This window comes from Phyllobates terribilis, unplaced genomic scaffold (assembly GCF_046119375.1).
Source record: "Phyllobates terribilis strain yellow unplaced genomic scaffold, ASM4611937v1 Scaffold_4__5_contigs__length_816908805, whole genome shotgun sequence".
Taxonomy (NCBI): Eukaryota; Metazoa; Chordata; class Amphibia; order Anura; family Dendrobatidae; genus Phyllobates; species Phyllobates terribilis.
Genome location: NW_027362764.1, coordinates 811,614,014 through 811,636,231, shown reverse-complemented (window position 1 = coordinate 811,636,231; position 22,218 = coordinate 811,614,014). Strand labels below are relative to the sequence as shown.

General features: G+C 46.5%; 1 protein-coding gene across 1 annotated transcript in view; it reads right to left on the bottom strand.

The window, feature by feature from the left end:
• LOC141266138 (uncharacterized) overlaps window positions 1-22,218 on the bottom strand; it is a 312,479-nt gene that overhangs the window by 106,628 nt on the left and 183,633 nt on the right. The window contains exon 4 of the mRNA XM_073680102.1: window positions 2,975-3,098. Coding sequence (XP_073536203.1) covers window positions 2,975-3,098 — 124 coding nt within the window. The remainder of the gene's footprint in view (window positions 1-2,974; window positions 3,099-22,218) is intronic.

Genomic DNA, 22,218 nt, shown 5'->3' with positions numbered 1-22,218 from the left:
GTATTAATCAGGGGTGCAACCAAGTATTAATTAGGGGAGCAAACAAGTATTAATTAGGGGTGCAACCAAGTATTAATTAGTGGTGCAACCAAGTGTTAAAATTAGGGGTGCAAACAAGTGTTAATTAGGGGTGCAAACAAGTATTAATTAGGGGTGCAACCAAGTATTAATTAGTGGTGCAACCAAGTGTTAAAATTAGGGGTGCAAACAAGTGTTAATTAGGGGTGCAAACAAGTATTAATTAGGGGGGCAAACAAGTATTAATTAGGGGTGCAACCAAGTATTAATTAGGGGTGCAACCAAGTGTTAAAATTAGGGGTGCAAACAAGTGTTAATTAGGGGTGCAAACAAGTATTAATTAGGGGGGCAACCAAGAATTAATTAGGTGGGGGCAACCAAATAGTAATTAGGGGGGGCAACCAAATAGTAATTAAGGGGGGCAACCAAGTATTAATTAGGGGGGGCAACCAAGTATTAATTAGGGGGGGCAACCAAGTATTAATTAGGTGGGGGCAACCAAGTATTAATTAGGGGGGCAACCAAGTATTAATTAGGGGGGGCAACCAAGTATTAATTAGGGGGGCAACCAAGTATTAATTAGGGGGGGCAACCAAGTATTAATTAGGGGGGGCAACCAAGTATTAATTAGGGGTGCAATGAAATATTAATTAGGGGTCCAACCAAGAATTAACTAGGGGTTCACCAAGTATTAATTTGGGGTGCAACCAAGTATTAATCAGGGGTGCAACCAAGTATTAATTAGGGGAGCAAACAAGTATTAATTAGTGGTGCAACCAAGTGTTAAAATTAGGGGTGCAAGCAAGTGTTAATTAGGGGTGCAAACAAGTATTAATTAGGGGTGCAACCAAGCATTAATTAGAGTCGCAACCAAGTAATAATTAGGGGTGCCTTTATTGCTGCACATGCTGCTTATTCTGTTTCTTCTTTGAATTTGCAACATGGAAGCTGAAAAACAATGTTTTATTGTTGTATTACTTTGGACACTAATTAAAAAATCCTGAGGATATAACTTTGGTACATTTACATTTATTTCTGAAGATATAGTACAGTCTATGAAACAAATGAAGGGTTGCCAAGAATGGAATGGCTAGCAGCTCAGATATTATATATATATATATATATATATATATATATATATATATATATATATATATAGTACAGACCAAAAGTTTGGACACAGCTTCTCATTTAAAGATTTTTCTGTATTTTCATGACTATGAAAATTGTACATTCACACTGAAGGCATCAAAACTATGAATTACCATATGTGGAATTATATACTTAACAAAAAAGTGTGAAACAACTGAAAATATGTCTTATATTCTAGGTTCTTCAAAGTAGCCACCTTTTCCTTTGATGACTGCTTTGCACACTCTTGGCATTCTCTTGATGAGCTTCAAGAGGTAGTCACCGGAAATGGTTTTCACTTCACAGGTGTGCCCTGTCAGGTTTAATAAGTGGGATTTCTTGCCTTATAAATGGGGTTGGGACCATCAGTTGTGTTGAGCAGAAGTCTGGTGGATACACAGCTGATAGTCATACTGAATAGACTGTTAGAATTTGTATTATGGCAAGAAAAAAGTAGCGAAGTAAAGAAAAACGAGTGGCCATCATTACTTTAAGAAATGAAGGTCAGTCAGTCCGAAAAATTGGGCAAACTTTGAAAGTGTCCCCAAGTGCAGTTGAAAAAACCATCAAGCACTACAAAGAAACTGGCTAACATGAGGACGGCCCCAGGAAAGGAAGACCAAGAGTTACCTCTGCTTCTGAGGATAAGTTTATCCAGGTCACCAGCCTCAGAAATCGCAGGTTAACAGCAGCTCAGATTAGAGACCAGGTCAATGCCACACAGAGTTCTAGCTGCAGACACATCTCTACAACAACTGTTAAGAGGAGACTTTGTGCAGCAGGCCTTCATGGTGAAATAGCTGCTAGGAAATCACTGCTAAGGACAGGCAACAAGCAGAAGAGACTTGTTTGGGCTAAACAACACAAGGAATGGACATTAGACCAGTGGAAATCTCTGCTTTGGTCTGATGAGTCCAAATTTGAGATTTTTGGTTCCAACCACCATGTCTTTGTGCGACGCAGAAAAGGTAAACGGATGGACTCTACATGCCTGGTTCCCACCGTGAAGCATGGAGGAGGAGGTGTGATGGTGTGGGGGTGCTTTGCTGGTGACACTGTTGTGGATTTATTAAAAATTGAAGGCATACTGAACCAGCATGGCTACCACAGCATCTTGCAGCGGCATGCTATTCCATCCAGGTTGGCGTTTAGTTGGACCATCATTTATTTTTCAACAGGACAATGACCCCAAACACACCTCCAGGCTGTGTAAGGGCTATTTGACCAAGAAGGAGAGTGATGGGGTGCTACGCCAGATGACCTGGCCTCCACAGTCACCAGACCTGAACCCAATCGAGATGGTTTGGGGTGAGCTGGACCACAGAGTGAAGGCAAAAGGGCCAACAAGTGCTAAGCATCTCTGGGAACTCCTTCAAGATTGTTGGAAGACCATTTCCGGTGACTACCTCTCATCAAGAGAATGTCAAGAGTGTGCAAAGCAGTCATCAAAGCAAAAGGTGGCTACTGTGAAGACCCTAGAATATAAGACATATTTTCAGTTGTTTCACACTTTTTTGTTAAGTATATAATTCCACATGTGGTAATTCATAGTTTTGATGCCTTCAGTGTGAATGTACAATTATCATAGTCATGAACATATAGAAAAATCTCTAAATGAGAAGGTGTGTCCAAACTTTTGGTCTGTACCAAATATATATATATCATGTACTGATATTACAGGGGTGTACATATATATGCTGATAATATAGGGGTGCACTAACTTATGCCGAGCACTGTGTATATAATGTACTGATATAAAAGGGGTGTACTCATTTATGCTAAACACTGTATAAGGCACCAGAGTCAAACATGTGTCTCATCTTACCGAGTAATGAGGGCAGCAGGGGATCATCCATCATAACGTCCTGGTACAGACCCCGGTGTCCTTCTATGTAATCCCACTCCTCCATAGAGAAAAAGAGAGCGACGTCCTGACACCGGAGAGGAACCTGACAACCAACGAGAGCAAAAATCACCCAGAATCCTCCAGTGTATACTGTATAATCTCCCAGCAGTCTCCTCTCCTCTCATCACCCAGAATCCTCCAGAGTATACTGTATAATCTCTCAGCAGTCTCGTCTCAGCTCATCACCCAGAATCCTCTAGAGTATACTGTATAATCTCCCAGCAGTCTCCTCTCATCACCCAGAATCCTCCAGTGTATACTGTATAATCTCCCAGCAGTCTCCTCTCATCACCCAGAATCCTCCAGATTATACTGTATAATCTCCCAGCAGTCTCCTCTCATCACCTAGAATCCTCCAGTGTATAATCTCCCAGCAGTCTCCTCTCATCTCATCACCCAGAATCCTCCAGAGTATACTGTATAATCTCCCAGCAGTCTCCTCTCCGCTCATCACCTAGAATCCTCCAGTGCACACTGTATAATCTCCCAGCAGTCTCCTCTCATCATCCAGAATCCTCCAGTGTATACTGTAAAATCTCCCAGCAGTCTCCTCTCCGCTCATCACCCAGAATCCTCCAGTGTATACTGTATAATCTCTCAGTAGTCTCATCTCCGCTCATCACCCAGAATCCTCCAGTTTAAACTGTATAATCTCCCAGCAGTCTCCTCTCATCATCCAGAATCCTCCAGTGTACACTGTATAATCTCCCAGCAGTCTCCTCTCATCACCCAGAATCCTCCAGTGTATACTGTATAATCACCCAGCAGTCTCCTCTCATCACCCAGAATCCTCCAGTGTATACTGTATAATCTCCCAGCAGTCTCCTCTCATCACCAGAATCCTCCAGTGTATACTGTATAATCTCCCAGCAGTCTCCTCTCATCACCCAGAATCCTCCAGTGTATACTGTATAATCTCCCAGCAGTCTCCTCTCATCACCCAGAATCCTCCAGTGTATACTGTATAATCTCCCAGCAGTCTCCTCTCCTCTCATCACCCAGAATCCTCCAGTGTATACTGTATAATCTCCCAGCAGTCTCCTCTCCTCTCATCACCCAGAATCCTCCAGAGTATACTGTATAATCTCCCAGCAGTCTCGTCTCAGCTCATCACCCAGAATCCTCTAGAGTATACTGTATAATCTCCCAGCAGTCTCCTCTCATCACCCAGAATCCTCCAGTGTATACTGTATAATCTCCCAGCAGTCTCCTCTCATCACCCAGAATCCTCCAGTGTATACTGTATAATCTCCCAGCAGTCTCCTCTCATCACCCAGAATCCTCCAGTGTATACTGTATAATCTCCCAGCAGTCTCCTCTCATCATCCAGAATCCTCCAGTGTATACTGTACAATCTCGCAGCAGTCTCCTCTCATCACCCAGAATCCTCCAGTGTATACTGTATAATCTCCCAGCAGTCTCCCCTCATCACCCAGAATCCTCCAGTGTAAACTGTATTATCTCCCAGCAGTCTTCTCTCATCACCCAGAATCCTCCAGTGTATACTGTATAATCTCCCAGCAGTCTCCCCTCATCACCCAGAATCCTCCAGTGTAAACTGTATAATCTCCCAGCAGTCTTCTCTCATCACCCAGAATCCTCCAGTGTATACTGTATAATCTCCCAGCAGTCTCCCCTCATCACCCAGAATCCTCCAGTGTAAACTGTATAATCTCACAGCAGTCTCCCCTCATCACCCAGAATCCTCCAGTGTAAACTGTATAATCTCCCAGCAGTCTCCCCTCATCACCCAGAATCCTCCAGTGTAAACTGTATAATCTCACAGCAGTCTTCTCTCATCACCCAGAATCCTCCAGTGTATACTGTATAATCTCCCAGCAGTCTCCCCTCATCACCCAGAATCCTCCAGTGTATACTGTATTATCTCCCAGCAGTCTTCTCTCATCACCCAGAATCCTCCAGTGTATACTGTATAATCTCCCAGCAGTCTCCCCTCATCATCCAGAATCCTCCAGTGTACACTGTATAATCTCCCAGCAGTCTCCTCTCATCACCAGAATCCTCCAGTGTATACTGTATAATCTCCCAGCAGTCTCCTCTCATCACCCAGAATCCTCCAGTGTATACTGTATAATCTCCCAGCAGTCTCCTCTCATCACCCAGAATCCTCCAGTGTATACTGTATAATCTCCCAGCAGTCTCCTCTCATCGTCCAGAATCCTCCAGTGTATACTGTACAATCTCGCAGCAGTCTCCTCTCATCACCCAGAATCCTCCAGTGTATACTGTATAATCTCACAGCAGTCTTCTCTCATCACCCAGAATCCTCCAGTGTATACTGTATAATCTCCCAGCAGTCTCCCCTCATCACCCAGAATCCTCCAGTGTATACTGTATAATCTCCCAGCAGTCTTCTCTCATCACCCAGAATCCTCCAGTGTATACTGTATAATCTCCCAGCAGTCTCCCCTCATCATCCAGAATCCTCCAGTGTACACTGTATAATCTCCCAGCAGTCTCCTCTCATCACCAGAATCCTCCAGTGTATACTGTATAATCTCCCAGCAGTCTCCTCTCATCACCCAGAATCCTCCAGTGTATACTGTATAATCTCCCAGCAGTCTCCTCTCATCACCCAGAATCCTCCAGTGTATACTGTATAATCTCCCAGCAGTCTCCTCTCCTCTCATCACCCAGAATCCTCCAGTGTATACTGTATAATCTCCCAGCAGTCTCCACTCCTCTCATCACCCAGAATCCTCTAGAGTATACTGTATAATCTCCCAGCAGTCTCCTCTCATCACCCAGAATCCTCCAGTGTATACTGTATAATCACCCAGCAGTCTCCTCTCATCACCCAGAATCCTCCAGTGTATACTGTATAATCTCCCAGCAGTCTTCTCTCATCACCCAGAATCCTCCAGTGTATACTGTATAATCTCCCAGCAGTCTCCTCTCATCATCCAGAATCCTCCAGTGTATACTGTACAATCTCGCAGCAGTCTCCTCTCATCACCCAGAATCCTCCAGTGTATACTGTATAATCTCACAGCAGTCTCCCCTCATCACCCAGAATCCTCCAGTGTATACTGTATTATCTCCCAGCAGTCTCCTCTCATCATCCAGAATCCTCCAGTGTATACTGTATAATCTCCAGCAGTCTCCTCTCATCACCCAGAATCCCTCCAGTGTATACTGTATTATCTCCCAGCAGTCTCCTCTCATCATCCAGAATCCTCCAGTGTATACTGAACAATCTCGCAGCAGTCTCCTCTCATCACCCAAAATCCTCCAGTGTATACTGTACAATCTCCCAGCAGTCTCGTCTCAGCTCATCACCCAGAATCCTCCAGTCTATACTGTATAATCTCCCAGCAGTCTCCTCTCATCACCAGAATCCTCCAGTGTATACTGTATGTTCTCCCAGCAGTCTCCTCTCCTCTCAACACCCAGAATCCTCCAGTGTATACTGTATAATCTCCCAGCAGTCTCCTCTCATCACCCAGAATCCTCCAGTGTACACTGTATAATCTCCAAGCAGTCTCCTCTCCGCTCATCACCCAGAATCCTCCCGTGTATAATCTCCCAGCAGTCTCCTCTCCGCTCATCACCCAGAATCCTCCAGTGTACACTGTATAAACTCCTAGCAGTCTCTTCTCCTCTCATCATCCAGAATCCTCCAGTGTATACTGTATAATCTCCCAGCAGTCTCCTCTCATCACCCAGAATCCTCCAGTGTATACAGTATAATCTCCCAGCAGTCTCCTCTCATCATCCAGAAGCCTCCAGTGTATACTGTATAATCTCACAGCAGTATCTTCTCATCACCCAGAATCCTCCAGTGTATAATCTCCCAGCAGTCTCCTCTCCGCTCATCACCCAGAATCCTCCAGTGTATACTGTATAATCTCCCAGCAGTCTCCTCTCCGCTCATCACCCACAATCCTCCAGTGTATACTGTATAATCTCCCAGCAGTCTCCTTTCATCACCCGAATCCTCCAGTGTATACTGTATAATCTCCCAGCAGTCTCCTCTCATCACCCAGAATCCTCCAGTGTATACTGCATAATCTCCCAGCAGTCTCCTCTCCGCTCATCACCCAGAATCCTCCAGTGTACACTGTATAATCTCCCAGCAGTCTCTTCTCATCACCTAGAATCCTCCAGTGTATACTGTATAATCTCCCAGCAGTCTCCTCTCATCACCAAGAATCCTCCAGTGTATAATCCCCCAGCAGTCTCCTCTCCCCTGATCTACCAAAATCTTCCTGTGTATACTGTATCATCTCCCAGCAGTCTTCTCTCCTCTCATCACCCAGAATCCTCCAGTGTATACTGTATAATCTCCCAGCAGTCTACTCTCCTCTCATCACCCAGAATCCTCCAGTGTATACTGTATAATCTCTCAGCAGTCTCCGCTCCGCTCATCACCAGAATCCTCAAGTGTACACTGTATAATCTCCCAGCAGTCTCCTCTCCTCTCATCACCCAGAATCCTCCAGTGTATACTGTATAATCTCCCAGCAGTCTCCTCTCCGCTCATCAACAGAATCCTCCAGTGTACACTGTATAATCTCCCAGCAGTCTTCTCTCCTCTCATCACCCAGAATCCTCCAGTGTATACTGTATAATCTCCCAGCATTATCCTCTCCGCTCATCACCCAGAATCCTCCAGTGTATACTGTATAATCTTGCAGCAGTCTCTGCTCATCACCCAGAATCCTCCAGTGTATACTGTATAATCTCCCAGCAGTCTCCTCTCATCACCCAGAATCCTCCAGTGTAAAATCTCCCAGCAGTCCCCTCTCCTCTCATCACCCAGAATCCTCCAGCGTATACTGTATAATCTCCCAGCAGTCAACTCTCCTCTCATCACCTAGAATCCTCCAGTGTATACTGTAAAATCTCCCAGCAATCTCCTCTCATCACCCAGTATCCTCCAGTGTATACTGTATAATCTCCCAGCAGTCTCCTCTCATCACCCAGAATCCTCCAGTGTATACTGTATAATCTCCCAGCAGTCTCCGCTCCGCTCATCACCAGAATCCTCCAGTGTATACTGTATAATCTCCCAGCAGTCTCCTCTCATCACCCAGAATCCTCCAGTGTATACTGTACAATCTCCCAGCAGTCTCCTCTCCTCTCATCACCCAGAATCCTCCAGTGTATACTGTATAATCTCCCAGCAGTCTCCTCTCATGACCCAGAATCCTCCAGTGTATACTGTATAATCTCCCAGCAGTCTCCTCTCCGCTCATCACCCAGAATCCTCCAGTGTATACTGTATAATCTTGCAGCAGTCTCTGCTCATCACCCAGAATCCTCCAGTGGATACTGTATAATCTCCCAGCAGTCTCCTCTCATCACCCAGAATCCTCCAGTGTAAAATCTCCCAGCAGTCCCCTCTCCTCTCATCACCCAGAATCCTCCAGTGTATACTGTATAAACTCCCAGTAGTCTCCTCTCCTCTCATCACCCAGTATCCTCCAGTGTACACTGTATAATCTCCCAGTAGTCTCTTCTCATCACCCAGAATCCTCCAGTGTATACTGTATAATCTCCCAGCAGTCTCCTCTCCGCTCATCACCCAGAATCCTCCAGAGTATACTGTATAATCTCCCAGCAGTCTCCTCTCATCACCCAGAATCCTCCAGTGAATACTGTATAATCTCCCAGCAGTCCCCTCTCCTCTCATCACCCAGAATCCTCCAGTGGATAATCTCCCAGCAATCTCCTCTCATCACCCAGAATCCTGCAGTGTATACTGTATAATCTCCCAGCAGTCTCATCTCAGCTCATCACCCAGAATCCTCCAGTTTAAACTGTATAATCTCCCAGCAGTCTCCTCTCCGCTCATCACCCAGAATCCTCCAGTGTATACTGTATAATCTCCCAGCAGTCTCCTCTCATCACCCAGTATCCTCCAGTCTATAATGTATAATCTCCCAGCAGTCTCCTCTCATCACCAAGAATCCTCTAGTGTATACTGTATAATCTCCCAGCAGTCTCCTCTCCTCTCATCATCCAGAATCCTGCAGTGTATGCTGTAAAATCTCGCAGCAGTCTCCTCTCATCACCCAGAATCCTCCAGTGTATACTGTACAATCTCCCAGCAGTCTCGTCTCAGCTCATCACCCAGAATCCTCCAGTGTATACTGTATAATCTCTCAGCACTCTCCTCTCCTCTCATCATCCAGAATCCTCCAGTCTATACTGTATAATCTCCCAGCAGTCTCCTCTCCTCTCAACACCCAGAATCCTGCAATCTATACTGCATAATCTTCCAGCAGTCTCCTCTCATCACCCAGAATCCTCCAGTGTAAACTGTATAATCTCCCAGCAGTCTCCTCTCCTCTCATCACCCAGAATCCTCTAGTGTATACTGTATAATCTCCCAGCAGTCTACTCTCCTCTCATCACCTAGAATCCTCCAGTGTATACTGTATAATCTCCCAGCAGTCTCCTCTCATCACCCAGAATCCTCCAGTGTACACTGTATAATCTCCAAGCAGTCTCCTCTCCGCTCATCACCCAGAATCCTCCAGTGTATAATCTCCCAGCAGTCTCCTCTCCGCTCATCACCCAGAATTCTTCAGTGTATACTGTATAATCTCCCAGCAGTCTCTTCTCATCACCCAGAATCCTCCAGTGGATACTGTATAATCTCCCAGCAGTCTCGTCTCAGCTCATCACCCAGAATCCTCTAGAGTATAATGTATAATCTCCCAGCAGTCTCCTCTCATCACCAAGAATCCTCCAGTGTATACTGTATAATCACCCAGCAGTCTCCTCTCATCACCCAGAATCCTCCAGTGTATACTGTATAATCTCCCAGCAGTCTAATCTCATCACCCAGAATCCTCCAGTGTATACTGTATAATCTCCCAGCAGTCTCCTCTCATCATCCAGAATCCTCCAGTGTATACTGTACAATCTCGCAGCAGTCTCCTCTCATCACCCAGAATCCTCCAGTGTATACTGTATAATCTCACAGCAGTCTCCTCTCATCACCCAGAATCCTCCAGTGTATACTGCATAATCTCCCAGCAGTCTCCCCTCATCACCCAGAATCCTCCAGTGTATACTGTATTATCTCCCAGCAGTCTCCTCTCATCACCCAGAATCCTCCAGTGTATACTGTACAATCTCCCAGCAGTCTCGTCTCAGCTCATCACCCAGAATCCTCCAGTCTATACTGTATGTTCTCCCAGCAGTCTCCTCTCCTCTCAACACCCAGAATCCTCCAGTGTATACTGTATAATCTCCCAGCATTATCCTCTCATCACCCAGAATCCTCCAGTGTATACTGTATAATCTCCCAGCAGTCTCCTCTCATCACCCAGAATCCTCCAGTGTACACTGTATAATCTCCCAGCAGTCTCCTCTCATCACCCAGAATCCTCCAGTGTACACTGTATAATCTCCAAGCAGTCTCCTCTCCGCTCATCACCCAGAATCCTCCGGTGTATAATCTCCCTGCAGTCTCCTCTCCGCTCATCACCCAGAATCCTTCAGTGTATACTGTATAATCTCCCAGCAGTCTCCTCTCATCACCAGAATCCTCCAGTGGATACTGTATAATCTCCCAGCAGTCTCTTCTCATCACCCAGAATCCTCCAGTGTACACTGTATAAACTCCCAGCAGTCTCTTCTCCTCTCCTCATCCAGAATCCTCCAGTGTATACTGTATAATCTCCCAGCAGTCTCCTCTCATCACCCAGAATCCTCCAGTGTATACTGTATAATCTCCCAGCAGTCTCCTCTCATCATCCAGAAGCCTCCAGTGTATACTGTATAATCTCCCAGCAGTCTCCTCTCATCACCCAGAATCCTCCAGTGTATACTGTATAATCTCACAGCAGCATCTTCTCATCACCCAGAATCCTCCAGTGTATAATCTCCCAGCAGTCTCCTCTCCGCTCATCACCCAGAATCCTCCAGTGTATACTGGATAATCTCCCAGCAGTCTCCTCTCCGCTCATCACCCACAATCCTCCAGTGTATACTGTATAATCTCCCAGCAGTCTCCTTTCATCACCCGAATCCTCCAGTGTATACTGTATAATCTCCCAACAGTCTCCTCTCATCACCCAGAATCCTCCAGTGTATACTGCATAATCTCCCAGCAGTCTCCTCTCCGCTCATCACCCAGAATCCTCCAGTCTATACTGTATAATCTCCCAGCAGTCTCCTCTCATCACCTAGAATCCTCCAGTGTATACTGTATAATCTCCCAGCAGTCTCCTCTCATCACCCAGAATCCTCCAGTGTATAATCCCCCAGCAGTCTCCTCTCCGCTGATCTACCAAAATCTTCCTGTGTATACTGTATCATCTCCCAGCAGTCTTCTCTCCTCTCATCACCCAGAATCCTCCAGTGTATACTATATAATCTCCCAGCAGTCTACTCTCCTCTCATCACCCAGAATCCTCCAGTGTATACTGTATAATCTCCCAGCAGTCTCCTCTCCGCTCATCAACAGAATCCTCCAGTGTACATTGTATAATCTCCCAGCAGTCTTCTCTCCTCTCATCACCCAGAATCCTCCAGTGTATACTGTATAATCTCCCAGCATTATCCTCTCCACTCATCACCCAGAATACTCCAGTGTATACTGTATAATCTTGCAGCAGTCTCTGCTCATCATCCAGAATCCTCCAGTGTATACTGTATAATCTCCCAGCAGTCTCCTCTCATCACCCAGAATCCTCCAGTGTAAAATCTCCCAGCAGTCCCCTCTCCTCTCATCACCCAGAATCCTCCAGCGTATACTGTATAATCTCCCAGCAGTCTCCTCTCATCACCTAGAATCCTCCAGTGTATACTGTAAAATCACCCAGCAGTCTCCGCTCCGCTCATCACCCAGAATCCTCCAGTGTATACTGTAAAATCACCCAGCAGTCTCCGCTCCGCTCATCACCAGAATCCTCCAGTGCACACTGTATAATCTCCCAGCAGTCTCCTCTCCTCTCATCACCCAGAATCCTCCAGTGTATACTGTATCATCTCCCAGCAGTCTCCTCTCATCACCCAGAATCCTCCAGTGTATACTGTATAATCTCCCAGCAGTCTCCTCTCATCACCCAGAATCCTCCAGTGTATACTGTATAATCTCCCAGCAGTCTCCTCTCCGCTCATCACCCAGAATCCTCCAGTGTATACTGTATAATCTTGCAGCAGTCTCTGCTCATCACCCAGAATCCTCCAGTGGATACTGTATAATCTCCCAGCAGTCTCCTCTCATCACCCAGAATCCTCCAGTGTAAAATCTCCCAGCAGTCCCCTCTCCTCTCATCACCCAGAATCCTCCAGTGTATACTGTATAAAATCCCAGTAGTCTCCTCTCCTCTCATCACCCAGTATCCTCCAGTGTATACTGTATAATCTCCCAGCAGTCCCCTCTCCTCTCATCACCCAGAATCCTCCAGTGTATAATCTCCCAGCTATCTCCTCTCATCACCCAGAATCCTGCAGTGTATACTGTATAATCTCCCAGCAGTCTCATCTCCGCTCATCACCCAGAATCCTCCAGTTTAAACTGTATAATCTCCCAGCAGTCTCCTCTCCGCTCATCACCCAGAATCCTCCCAGTGTATACTGTATAATCTCCCAGCAGTCTCCTCTCATCACCCAGTATCCTCCAGTCTATACTGTATAATCTCCCAGCAGTCTCCTCTCATCACCCAGATTCCTCTAGTGTATACTGTATAATCTCCCAGCAGTCTCCTCTCCTCTCATCATCCAGAATCCTGCAGTGTATGCTGTAAAATCTCGCAGCAGTCTCCTCTCATCACCCAGAATCCTCCAGTGTATACTGTATAATCTCTCAGCACTCTCCTCTCCTCTCATCATCCAGAATCCTCCAGTCTATACTGTATAATCTCCCAGCAGTCTCCTCTCCTCTCAACACCCAGAATCCTGCAATCTATACTGCATAATCTTCCAGCAGTCTCCTCTCATCACCCAGAATCCTCCAGTGTATACTGTATAATCTCCCAGCAGTCTCCTCTCATCACCCAGGATCCTCCAGTGTAAACTGTATAATCTCCCAGCAGTCTCCTCTCATCACCCAGAATCCTCCAGTGTATAATGTATAATCTCCCAGCAGTCTCCTCTCCTCTCATTACCTAGAATCCTCCAGTGTATACTGTATAATCTCCCAGCAGTCTCCTCTCATCACCCAGAATCCTCCAGTGTACACTGTATAATCTCCAAGCAGTCTCCTCTCCGCTCATCACCCAGAATCCTCCAGTGTATAATCTCCCAGCAGTCTCCTCTCCGCTCATCACCCAGAATTCTTCAGTGTATACTGTATAATCTCCCAGCAGTCTCTTCTCATCACCCAGAATCCTCCAGTGGATACTGTATAATCTCCCAGCAGTCTCTTCTCATCACCCAGAATCCTCCAGTGTATACTGTATAATCTCCCAGCAGTCTCCTCTCCTCTCATCACCCAGTATCCTCCAGTGTACACTGTATAATCTCCCAGCAGTCTCCTCTCATCACCCAGAATCCTCCAGTGTATACTGTATAATCTACCAGCAGTCTCCTCTCATCACCCAGAATCCTCCAGTGTATACTGTATAATCTCCCAGCAGTCTCTTCTCATCACCCAGAATCCTCCAGTGTATACTGTATAATCTTCCAGCAGTCTCCTCTCCTCTTATCACCCAGAATCGTCCAGTGTATACTGTATAATCTCCCAGCAGTCTCCTCTCATCACCCAGAATCCTCCAGTGTACACTGTATAATCTCCCAGCAGTCTCCTCTCCTCTCATCACCCAGAATCCTCCGGTTTATACTGTATAATCTCCCAGCAGTCTCCTCTCCGCTCATCATCCAGAAGCCTCCAGTGTATACTGAATAATCTCCCAGCAGTCTCCTCTCCTCACCCAGAATCCTCCAGTGTATACTGTATAATCTCCCAGCAGTCTTCTCTCCTCTCGTCACCCAGAAGCCTCCAGTGTATGCTGTATAATCTCCCAGCAGTCTTCTCTCATCACCCAGAATCCTCCAGTGTATACTGTATAATCTCCCAGCAGTCTCCTCTCATCACACAGAAACCTCCAGTGTACACTGTATAATCTGCCAGCAGTCTCCTCTCCGCTCATCACCAGAATCCTTCAGTGTATACTGTATAATCTCCTAGCAGTCTCCTCTCCTCTCATCACCCAGAATCCTCCAGTGTATACTGTATAATCTTCCAGCAGTCTCCTCTCCTCTCATCACCCAGAATCCTCCAGTGTATACTGTATAATCTCCCAGCAGTCTCCTCTCCTCTCATCACCCATAATCCTCCGGTTTATACTGTATAATCTCCCAGCAATCTCCTCTCATCACCCAGAATCCTCCAGTGTATACTGAATAATCTCCCAGCAGTCTTCTCTCCTCTCATCACCCAGAAGCCTCCAGTGTATGCTGTATAATCTCCCAGCAGTCTCTTCTCTGCTCATCACCAGAATCCTCAAGTGTATACTGTATAATCTCCTAGCAGTCTCCTCTCCTCTCATCTCCCATAATCCTCCAGTGTATACTGTATTATCTCCCAGCAGTCTCCTCTCATCATCCAGAATCCTCCAGTGTATACTGAACAATCTCGCAGCAGTCTCCTCTCATCACCCAAAATCCTCCAGTGTATACTGTACAATCTCCCAGCAGTCTCGTCTCAGCTCATCACCCAGAATCCTCCAGTCTATACTGTATAATCTCCCAGCAGTCTCCTCTCATCACCAGAATCCTCCAGTGTATACTGTATGTTCTCCCAGCAGTCTCCTCTCCTCTCAACACCCAGAATCCTCCAGTGTATACTGTATAATCTCCCAGCAGTCTCCTCTCATCACCCAGAATCCTCCAGTGTACACTGTATAATCTCCAAGCAGTCTCCTCTCCGCTCATCACCCAGAATCCTCCAGTGTATAATCTCCCAGCAGTCTCCTCTCCGCTCATCACCCAGAATCCTCCAGTGTACACTGTATAAACTCCTAGCAGTCTCTTCTCCTCTCATCATCCAGAATCCTCCAGTGTATACTGTATAATCTCCCAGCAGTCTCCTCTCATCACCCAGAATCCTCCAGTGTATACTGTATAATCTCCCAGCAGTCTCCTCTCATCATCCAGAAGCCTCGAGTGTATACTGTATAATCTCACAGCAGTATCTTCTCATCACCCAGAATCCTCCAGTGTATAATCTCCCAGCAGTCTCCTCTCCGCTCATCACCCAGAATCCTCCAGTGTATACTGTATAATCTCCCAGCAGTCTCCTCTCCGCTCATCACCCACAATCCTCCAGTGTATACTGTATAATCTCCCAGCAGTCTCCTTTCATCACCCGAATCCTCCAGTGTATACTGTATAATCTCCCAGCAGTCTCCTCTCATCACCCAGAATCCTCCAGTGTATACTGCATAATCTCCCAGCAGTCTCCTCTCCGCTCATCACCCAGAATCCTCCAGTGTACACTGTATAATCTCCCAGCAGTCTCTTCTCATCACCTAGAATCCTCCAGTGTATACTGTATAATCTCCCAGCAGTCTCTTCTCATCACCCAGAATCCTCCAGTGTATAATCCCCCAGCAGTCTCCTCTCCCCTGATCTACCAAAATCTTCCTGTGTATACTGTATCATCTCCCAGCAGTCTTCTCTCCTCTCATCACCCAGAATCCTCCAGTGTATACTGTATAATCTCCCAGCAGTCTACTCTCCTCTCATCACCCAGAATCCTCCAGTGTATACTGTATAATCTCTCAGCAGTCTCCGCTCCGCTCATCACCAGAATCCTCAAGTGTACACTGTATAATCTCCCAGCAGTCTCCTCTCCTCTCATCACCCAGAATCCTCCAGTGTATACTGTATAATCTCCCAGCAGTCTCCTCTCCGCTCATCAACAGAATCCTCCAGTGTACACTGTATAATCTCCCAGCAGTCTTCTCTCCTCTCATCACCCAGAATCCTCCAGTGTATACTGTATAATCTCCCAGCATTATCCTCTCCGCTCATCACCCAGAATCCTCCAGTGTATACTGTATAATCTTGCAGCAGTCTCTGCTCATCACCCAGAATCCTCCAGTGTATACTGTATAATCTCCCAGCAGTCTCCTCTCATCACCCAGAATCCTCCAGTGTAAAATCTCCCAGCAGTCCCCTCTCCTCTCATCACCCAGAATCCTCCAGCGTATACTGTATAATCTCCCAGCAGTCTACTCTCCTCTCATCACCTAGAATCCTCCAGTGTATACTGTAAAATCTCCCAGCAATCTCCTCTCATCACCCAGTATCCTCCAGTGTATACTGTATAATCTCCCAGCAGTCTCCTCTCATCACCCAGAATCCTCCAGTGTATACTGTACAATCTCCCAGCAGTCTCGTCTCAGCTCATCACCCAGAATCCTCCAGTGTATACTGTATAATCTCTCAGCACTCTCCTCTCCTCTCATCATCCAGAATCCTCCAGTCTATACTGTATAATCTCCCAGCAGTCTCCTCTCCTCTCAACACCCAGAATCCTGCAATCTATACTGCATAATCTTCCAGCAGTCACCTCTCATCACCCAGAATCCTCCAGTGTAAACTGTATAATCTCCCAGCAGTCTCCTCTCCTCTCATCACCCAGAATCCTCTAGTGTATACTGTATAATCTCCCAGCAGTCTACTCTCCTCTCATCACCTAGAATCCTCCAGTGTATACTGTATAATCTCCCAGCAGTCTCCTCTCATCACCCAGAATCCTCCAGTGTACACTGTATAATCTCCAAGCAGTCTCCTCTCCGCTCATCACCCAGAATCCTCCAGTGTATAATCTACCAGCAGTCTCCTCTCCGCTCATCACCCAGAATTCTTCAGTGTATACTGTATAATCTCCCAGCAGTCTCTTCTCATCACCCAGAATCCTCCAGTGGATACTGTATAATCTCCCAGCAGTCTCGTCTCAGCTCATCACCCAGAATCCTCTAGAGTATAATGTATAATCTCCCAGCAGTCTCCTCTCATCACCAAGAATCCTCCAGTGTATACTGTATAATCTCCCAGCAGTCTAATCTCATCACCCAGAATCCTCCAGTGTATACTGTATAATCTCCCAGCAGTCTCCTCTCATCATCCAGAATCCTCCAGTGTATACTGTACAATCTCGCAGCAGTCTCCTCTCATCACCCAGAATCCTCCAGTGTATACTGTATAATCTCACAGCAGTCTCCTCTCATCACCCAGAATCCTCCAGTGTATACTGTACAATCTCCCAGCAGTCTCCTCTCCTCTCATCACCCAGAATCCTCCAGTGTATACTGTATAATCTCCCAGCAGTCTCCTCTCATCACCCAGAATCCTCCAGTGTATACTGTATAATCTCCCAGCAGTCTCCTCTCTGCTCATCACCCAGAATCCTACAGTGGATACTGTATAATCTCCCAGCAGTCTCCTCTCATCACCCAGAATCCTCCAGTGTAAAATCTCCCAGCAGTCTCCTCTCCTCTCATCACCCAGAATCCTCCAGTGTATACTGTATAAACTCCCAGTAGTCTCCTCTCCTCTCATCACCCAGTATCCTCCAGTGTACACTGTATAATCTCCCAGTAGTCTCTTCTCATCACCCAGAATCCTCCAGTGTATACTGTATAATCTCCCAGCAGTCTCCTCTCCGCTCATCACCCAGAATCCTCCAGAGTATACTGTATAATCTCCCAGCAGTCTCCTCTCATCACCCAGAATCCTCCAGTGAATACTGTATAATCTCCCAGCAGTCCCCTCTCCTCTCATCACCCAGAATCCTCCAGTGCATAATCTCCCAGCAATCTCCTCTCATCACCCAGAATCCTGCAGTGTATACTGTATAATCTCCCAGCAGTCTCATCTCAACTCATCACCCAGAATCCTCCAGTTTAAACTGTATAATCTCCCAGCAGTCTCCTCTCCGCTCATCACCCAGAATCCTCCAGTGTATACTGTATAATCTCCCAGCAGTCTCCTCTCATCACCCAGTATCCTCCAGTCTATAATGTATAATCTCCCAGCAGTCTCCTCTCATCACCCAGAATCCTCTAGTGTATACTGTATAATCTCCCAGCAGTCTCCTCTCCTCTCATCATCCAGAATCCTGCAGTGTATGCTGTAAAATCTCGCAGCAGTCTCCTCTCATCACCCAGAATCCTCCAGTGTATACTGTACAATCTCCCAGCAGTCTCGTCTCAGCTCATCACCCAGAATCCTCCAGTGTATACTGTATAATCTCTCAGCACTCTCCTCTCCTCTCATCATCCAGAATCATCCAGTCTATACTGTATAATCTCCCAGCAGTCTCCTCTCCTCTCAACACCCAGAATCCTGCAATCTATACTGCATAATCTTCCAGCAGTCACCTCTCATCACCCAGAATCCTCCAGTGTAAACTGTATAATCTCCCAGCAGTCTCCTCTCCTCTCATCACCCAGAATCCTCTAGTGTATACTGTATAATCTCCCAGCAGTCTACTCTCCTCTAATCACCTAGAATCCTCCAGTGTATACTGTATAATCTCCCAGCAGTCTCCTCTCATCACCCAGAATCCTCCAGTGTACACTGTATAATCTCCAAGCAGTCTCCTCTCCGCTCATCACCCAGAATCCTCCAGTGTATAATCTCCCAGCAGTCTCCTCTCCGCTCATCACCCAGAATTCTTCAGTGTATACTGTATAATCTCCCAGCAGTCTCTTCTCATCACCCAGAATCCTCCAGTGGATACTGTATAATCTCCCAGCAGTCTCGTCTCAGCTCATCACCCAGAATCCTCTAGAGTATAATGTATAATCTCCCAGCAGTCTCCTCTCATCACCAAGAATCCTCCAGTGTATACTGTATAATCACCCAGCAGTCTCCTCTCATCACCCAGAATCCTCCAGTGTATACTGTATAATCTCCCAGCAGTCTAATCTCATCACCCAGAATCCTCCAGTGTATACTGTATAATCTCCCAGCAGTCTCCTCTCATCATCCAGAATCCTCCAGTGTATACTGTACAATCTCGCAGCAGTCTCCTCTCATCACCCAGAATCCTCCAGTGTATACTGTATAATCTCACAGCAGTCTCCTCTCATCACCCAGAATCCTCCAGTGTATACTGCATAATCTCCCAGCAGTCTCCCCTCATCACCCAGAATCCTCCAGTGTATACTGTATTATCTCCCAGCAGTCTCCTCTCATCACCCAGAATCCTCCAGTGTATACTGTACAATCTCCCAGCAGTCTCGTCTCAGCTCATTACCCAGAATCCTCCAGTCTATACTGTATGTTCTCCCAGCAGTCTCCTCTCCTGTCAACACCCAGAATCCTCCAGTGTATACTGTATAATCTCCCAGCATTATCCTCTCATCACCCAGAATCCTCCAGTGTATACTGTATAATCTCCCAGCAGTCTCCTCTCATCACCCAGAATCCTCCAGTGTACACTGTATAATCTCCCAGCAGTCTCCTCTCATCACCCAGAATCCTCCAGTGTACACTGTATAATCTCCAAGCAGTCTCCTCTCCGCTCATCACCCAGAATCCTCCAGTGTATAATCTCCCTGCAGTCTCCTCTCCGCTCATCACCCAGAATCCTTCAGTGTATACTGTATAATCTCCCAGCAGTCTCCTCTCATCACCAGAATCCTCCAGTGGATACTGTATAATCTCCCAGCAGTCTCTTCTCATCACCCAGAATCCTCCAGTGTACACTGTATAAACTCCCAGCAGTCTCTTCTCCTCTCCTCATCCAGAATCCTCCAGTGTATACTGTATAATCTCCCAGCAGTCTCCTCTCATCACCCAGAATCCTCCAGTGTATACTGTATAATCTCCCAGCAGTCTCCTCTCATCATCCAGAAGCCTCCAGTGTATACTGTATAATCTCACAGCAGCATCTTCTCATCACCCAGAATCCTCCAGTGTATAATCTCCCAGCAGTCTCCTCTCCGCTCATCACCCAGAATCCTCCAGTGTATACTGGATAATCTCCCAGCAGTCTCCTCTCCGCTCATCACCCACAATCCTCCAGTGTATACTGTATAATCTCCCAGCAGTCTCCTTTCATCACCCGAATCCTCCAGTGTATACTGTATAATCTCCCAACAGTCTCCTCTCATCACCCAGAATCCTCCAGTGTATACTGCATAATCTCCCAGCAGTCTCCTCTCCGCTCATCACCCAGAATCCTCCAGTCTATACTGTATAATCTCCCAGCAGTCTCCTCTCATCACCTAGAATCCTCCAGTGTATACTGTATAATCTCCCAGCAGTCTCCTCTCATCACCCAGAATCCTCCAGTGTATAATCCCCCAGCAGTCTCCTCTCCGCTGATCTACCAAAATCTTCCTGTGTATACTGTATCATCTCCCAGCAGTCTTCTCTCCTCTCATCACCCAGAATCCTCCAGTGTATACTATATAATCTCCCAGCAGTCTACTCTCCTCTCATCACCCAGAATCCTCCAGTGTATACTGTATAATCTCCCAGCAGTCTCCTCTCCGCTCATCAACAGAATCCTGAAGTGTACATTGTATAATCTCCCAGCAGTCTTCTCTCCTCTCATCACCCAGAATCCTCCAGTGTATACTGTATAATCTCCCAGCATTATCCTCTCCGCTCATCACCCAGAATACTCCAGTGTATACTGTATAATCTTGCAGCAGTCTCTGCTCATCATCCAGAATCCTCCAGTGTATACTGTATAATCTCCCAGCAGTCTCCTCTCATCACCCAGAATCCTCCAGTGTAAAATCTCCCAGCAGTCCCCTCTCCTCTCATCACCCAGAATCCTCCAGCGTATACTGTATAATCTCCCAGCAGTCTCCTCTCATCACCTAGAATCCTCCAGTGTATACTGTAAAATCACCCAGCAGTCTCCGCTCCGCTCATCACCAGAATCCTCCAGTGCGCACTGTATAATCTCCCAGCAGTCTCCTCTCCTCTCATCACCCAGAATCCTCCAGTGTATACTGTATCATCTCCCAGCAGTCTCCTCTCATCACCCAGAATCCTCCAGTGTATACTGTATAATCTCCCAGCAGTCTCCTCTCATCACCCAGAATCCTCCAGTGTATACTGTATAATCTCCCAGCAGTCTCCTCTCCGCTCATCACCCAGAATCCTCCAGTGTATACTGTATAATCTTGCAGCAGTCTCTGCTCATCACCCAGAATCCTCCAGTGGATACTGTATAATCTCCCAGCAGTCTCCTCTCATCACCCAGAATCCTCCAGTGTAAAATCTCCCAGCAGTCCCCTCTCCTCTCATCACCCAGAATCCTCCAGTGTATACTGTATAAAATCCCAGTAGTCTCCTCTCCTCTCATCACCCAGTATCCTCCAGTGTATACTGTATAATCTCCCAGCAGTCCCCTCTCCTCTCATCACCCAGAATCCTCCAGTGTATAATCTCCCAGCTATCTCCTCTCATCACCCAGAATCCTCCAGTGTATACTGTATAATCTCCCAGCAGTCCCCTCTCCTCTCATCACCCAGAATCCTCCAGTGTATAATCTCCCAGCTATCTCCTCTCATCACCCAGAATCCTCCAGTTTAAACTGTATAATCTCCCAGCAGTCTCCTCTCCGCTCATCACCCAGAATCCTCCCAGTGTATACTGTATAATCTCCCAGCAGTCTCCTCTCATCACCCAGTATCCTCCAGTCTATACTGTATAATCTCCCAGCAGTCTCCTCTCATCACCCAGATTCCTCTAGTGTATACTGTATAATCTCCCAGCAGTCTCCTCTCCTCTCATCATCCAGAATCCTGCAGTGTATGCTGTAAAATCTCGCAGCAGTCTCCTCTCATCACCCAGAATCCTCCAGTGTATACTGTAAAATCTCCCAGCAGTCTCGTCTCAGCTCATCACCCAGAATCCTCCAGTGTATACTGTATAATCTCTCAGCACTCTCCTCTCCTCTCATCATCCAGAATCCTCCAGTCTATACTGTATAATCTCCCAGCAGTCTCCTCTCCTCTCAACACCCAGAATCCTGCAATCTATACTGCATAATCTTCCAGCAGTCTCCTCTCATCACCCAGAATCCTCCAGTGTATAATGTATAATCTCCCAGCAGTCTCCTCTCCTCTCATTACCTAGAATCCTCCAGTGTATACTGTATAATCTCCCAGCAGTCTCCTCTCATCACCCAGAATCCTCCAGTGTACACTGTATAATCTCCAAGCAGTCTCCTCTCCGCTCATCACCCAGAATCCTCCAGTGTATAA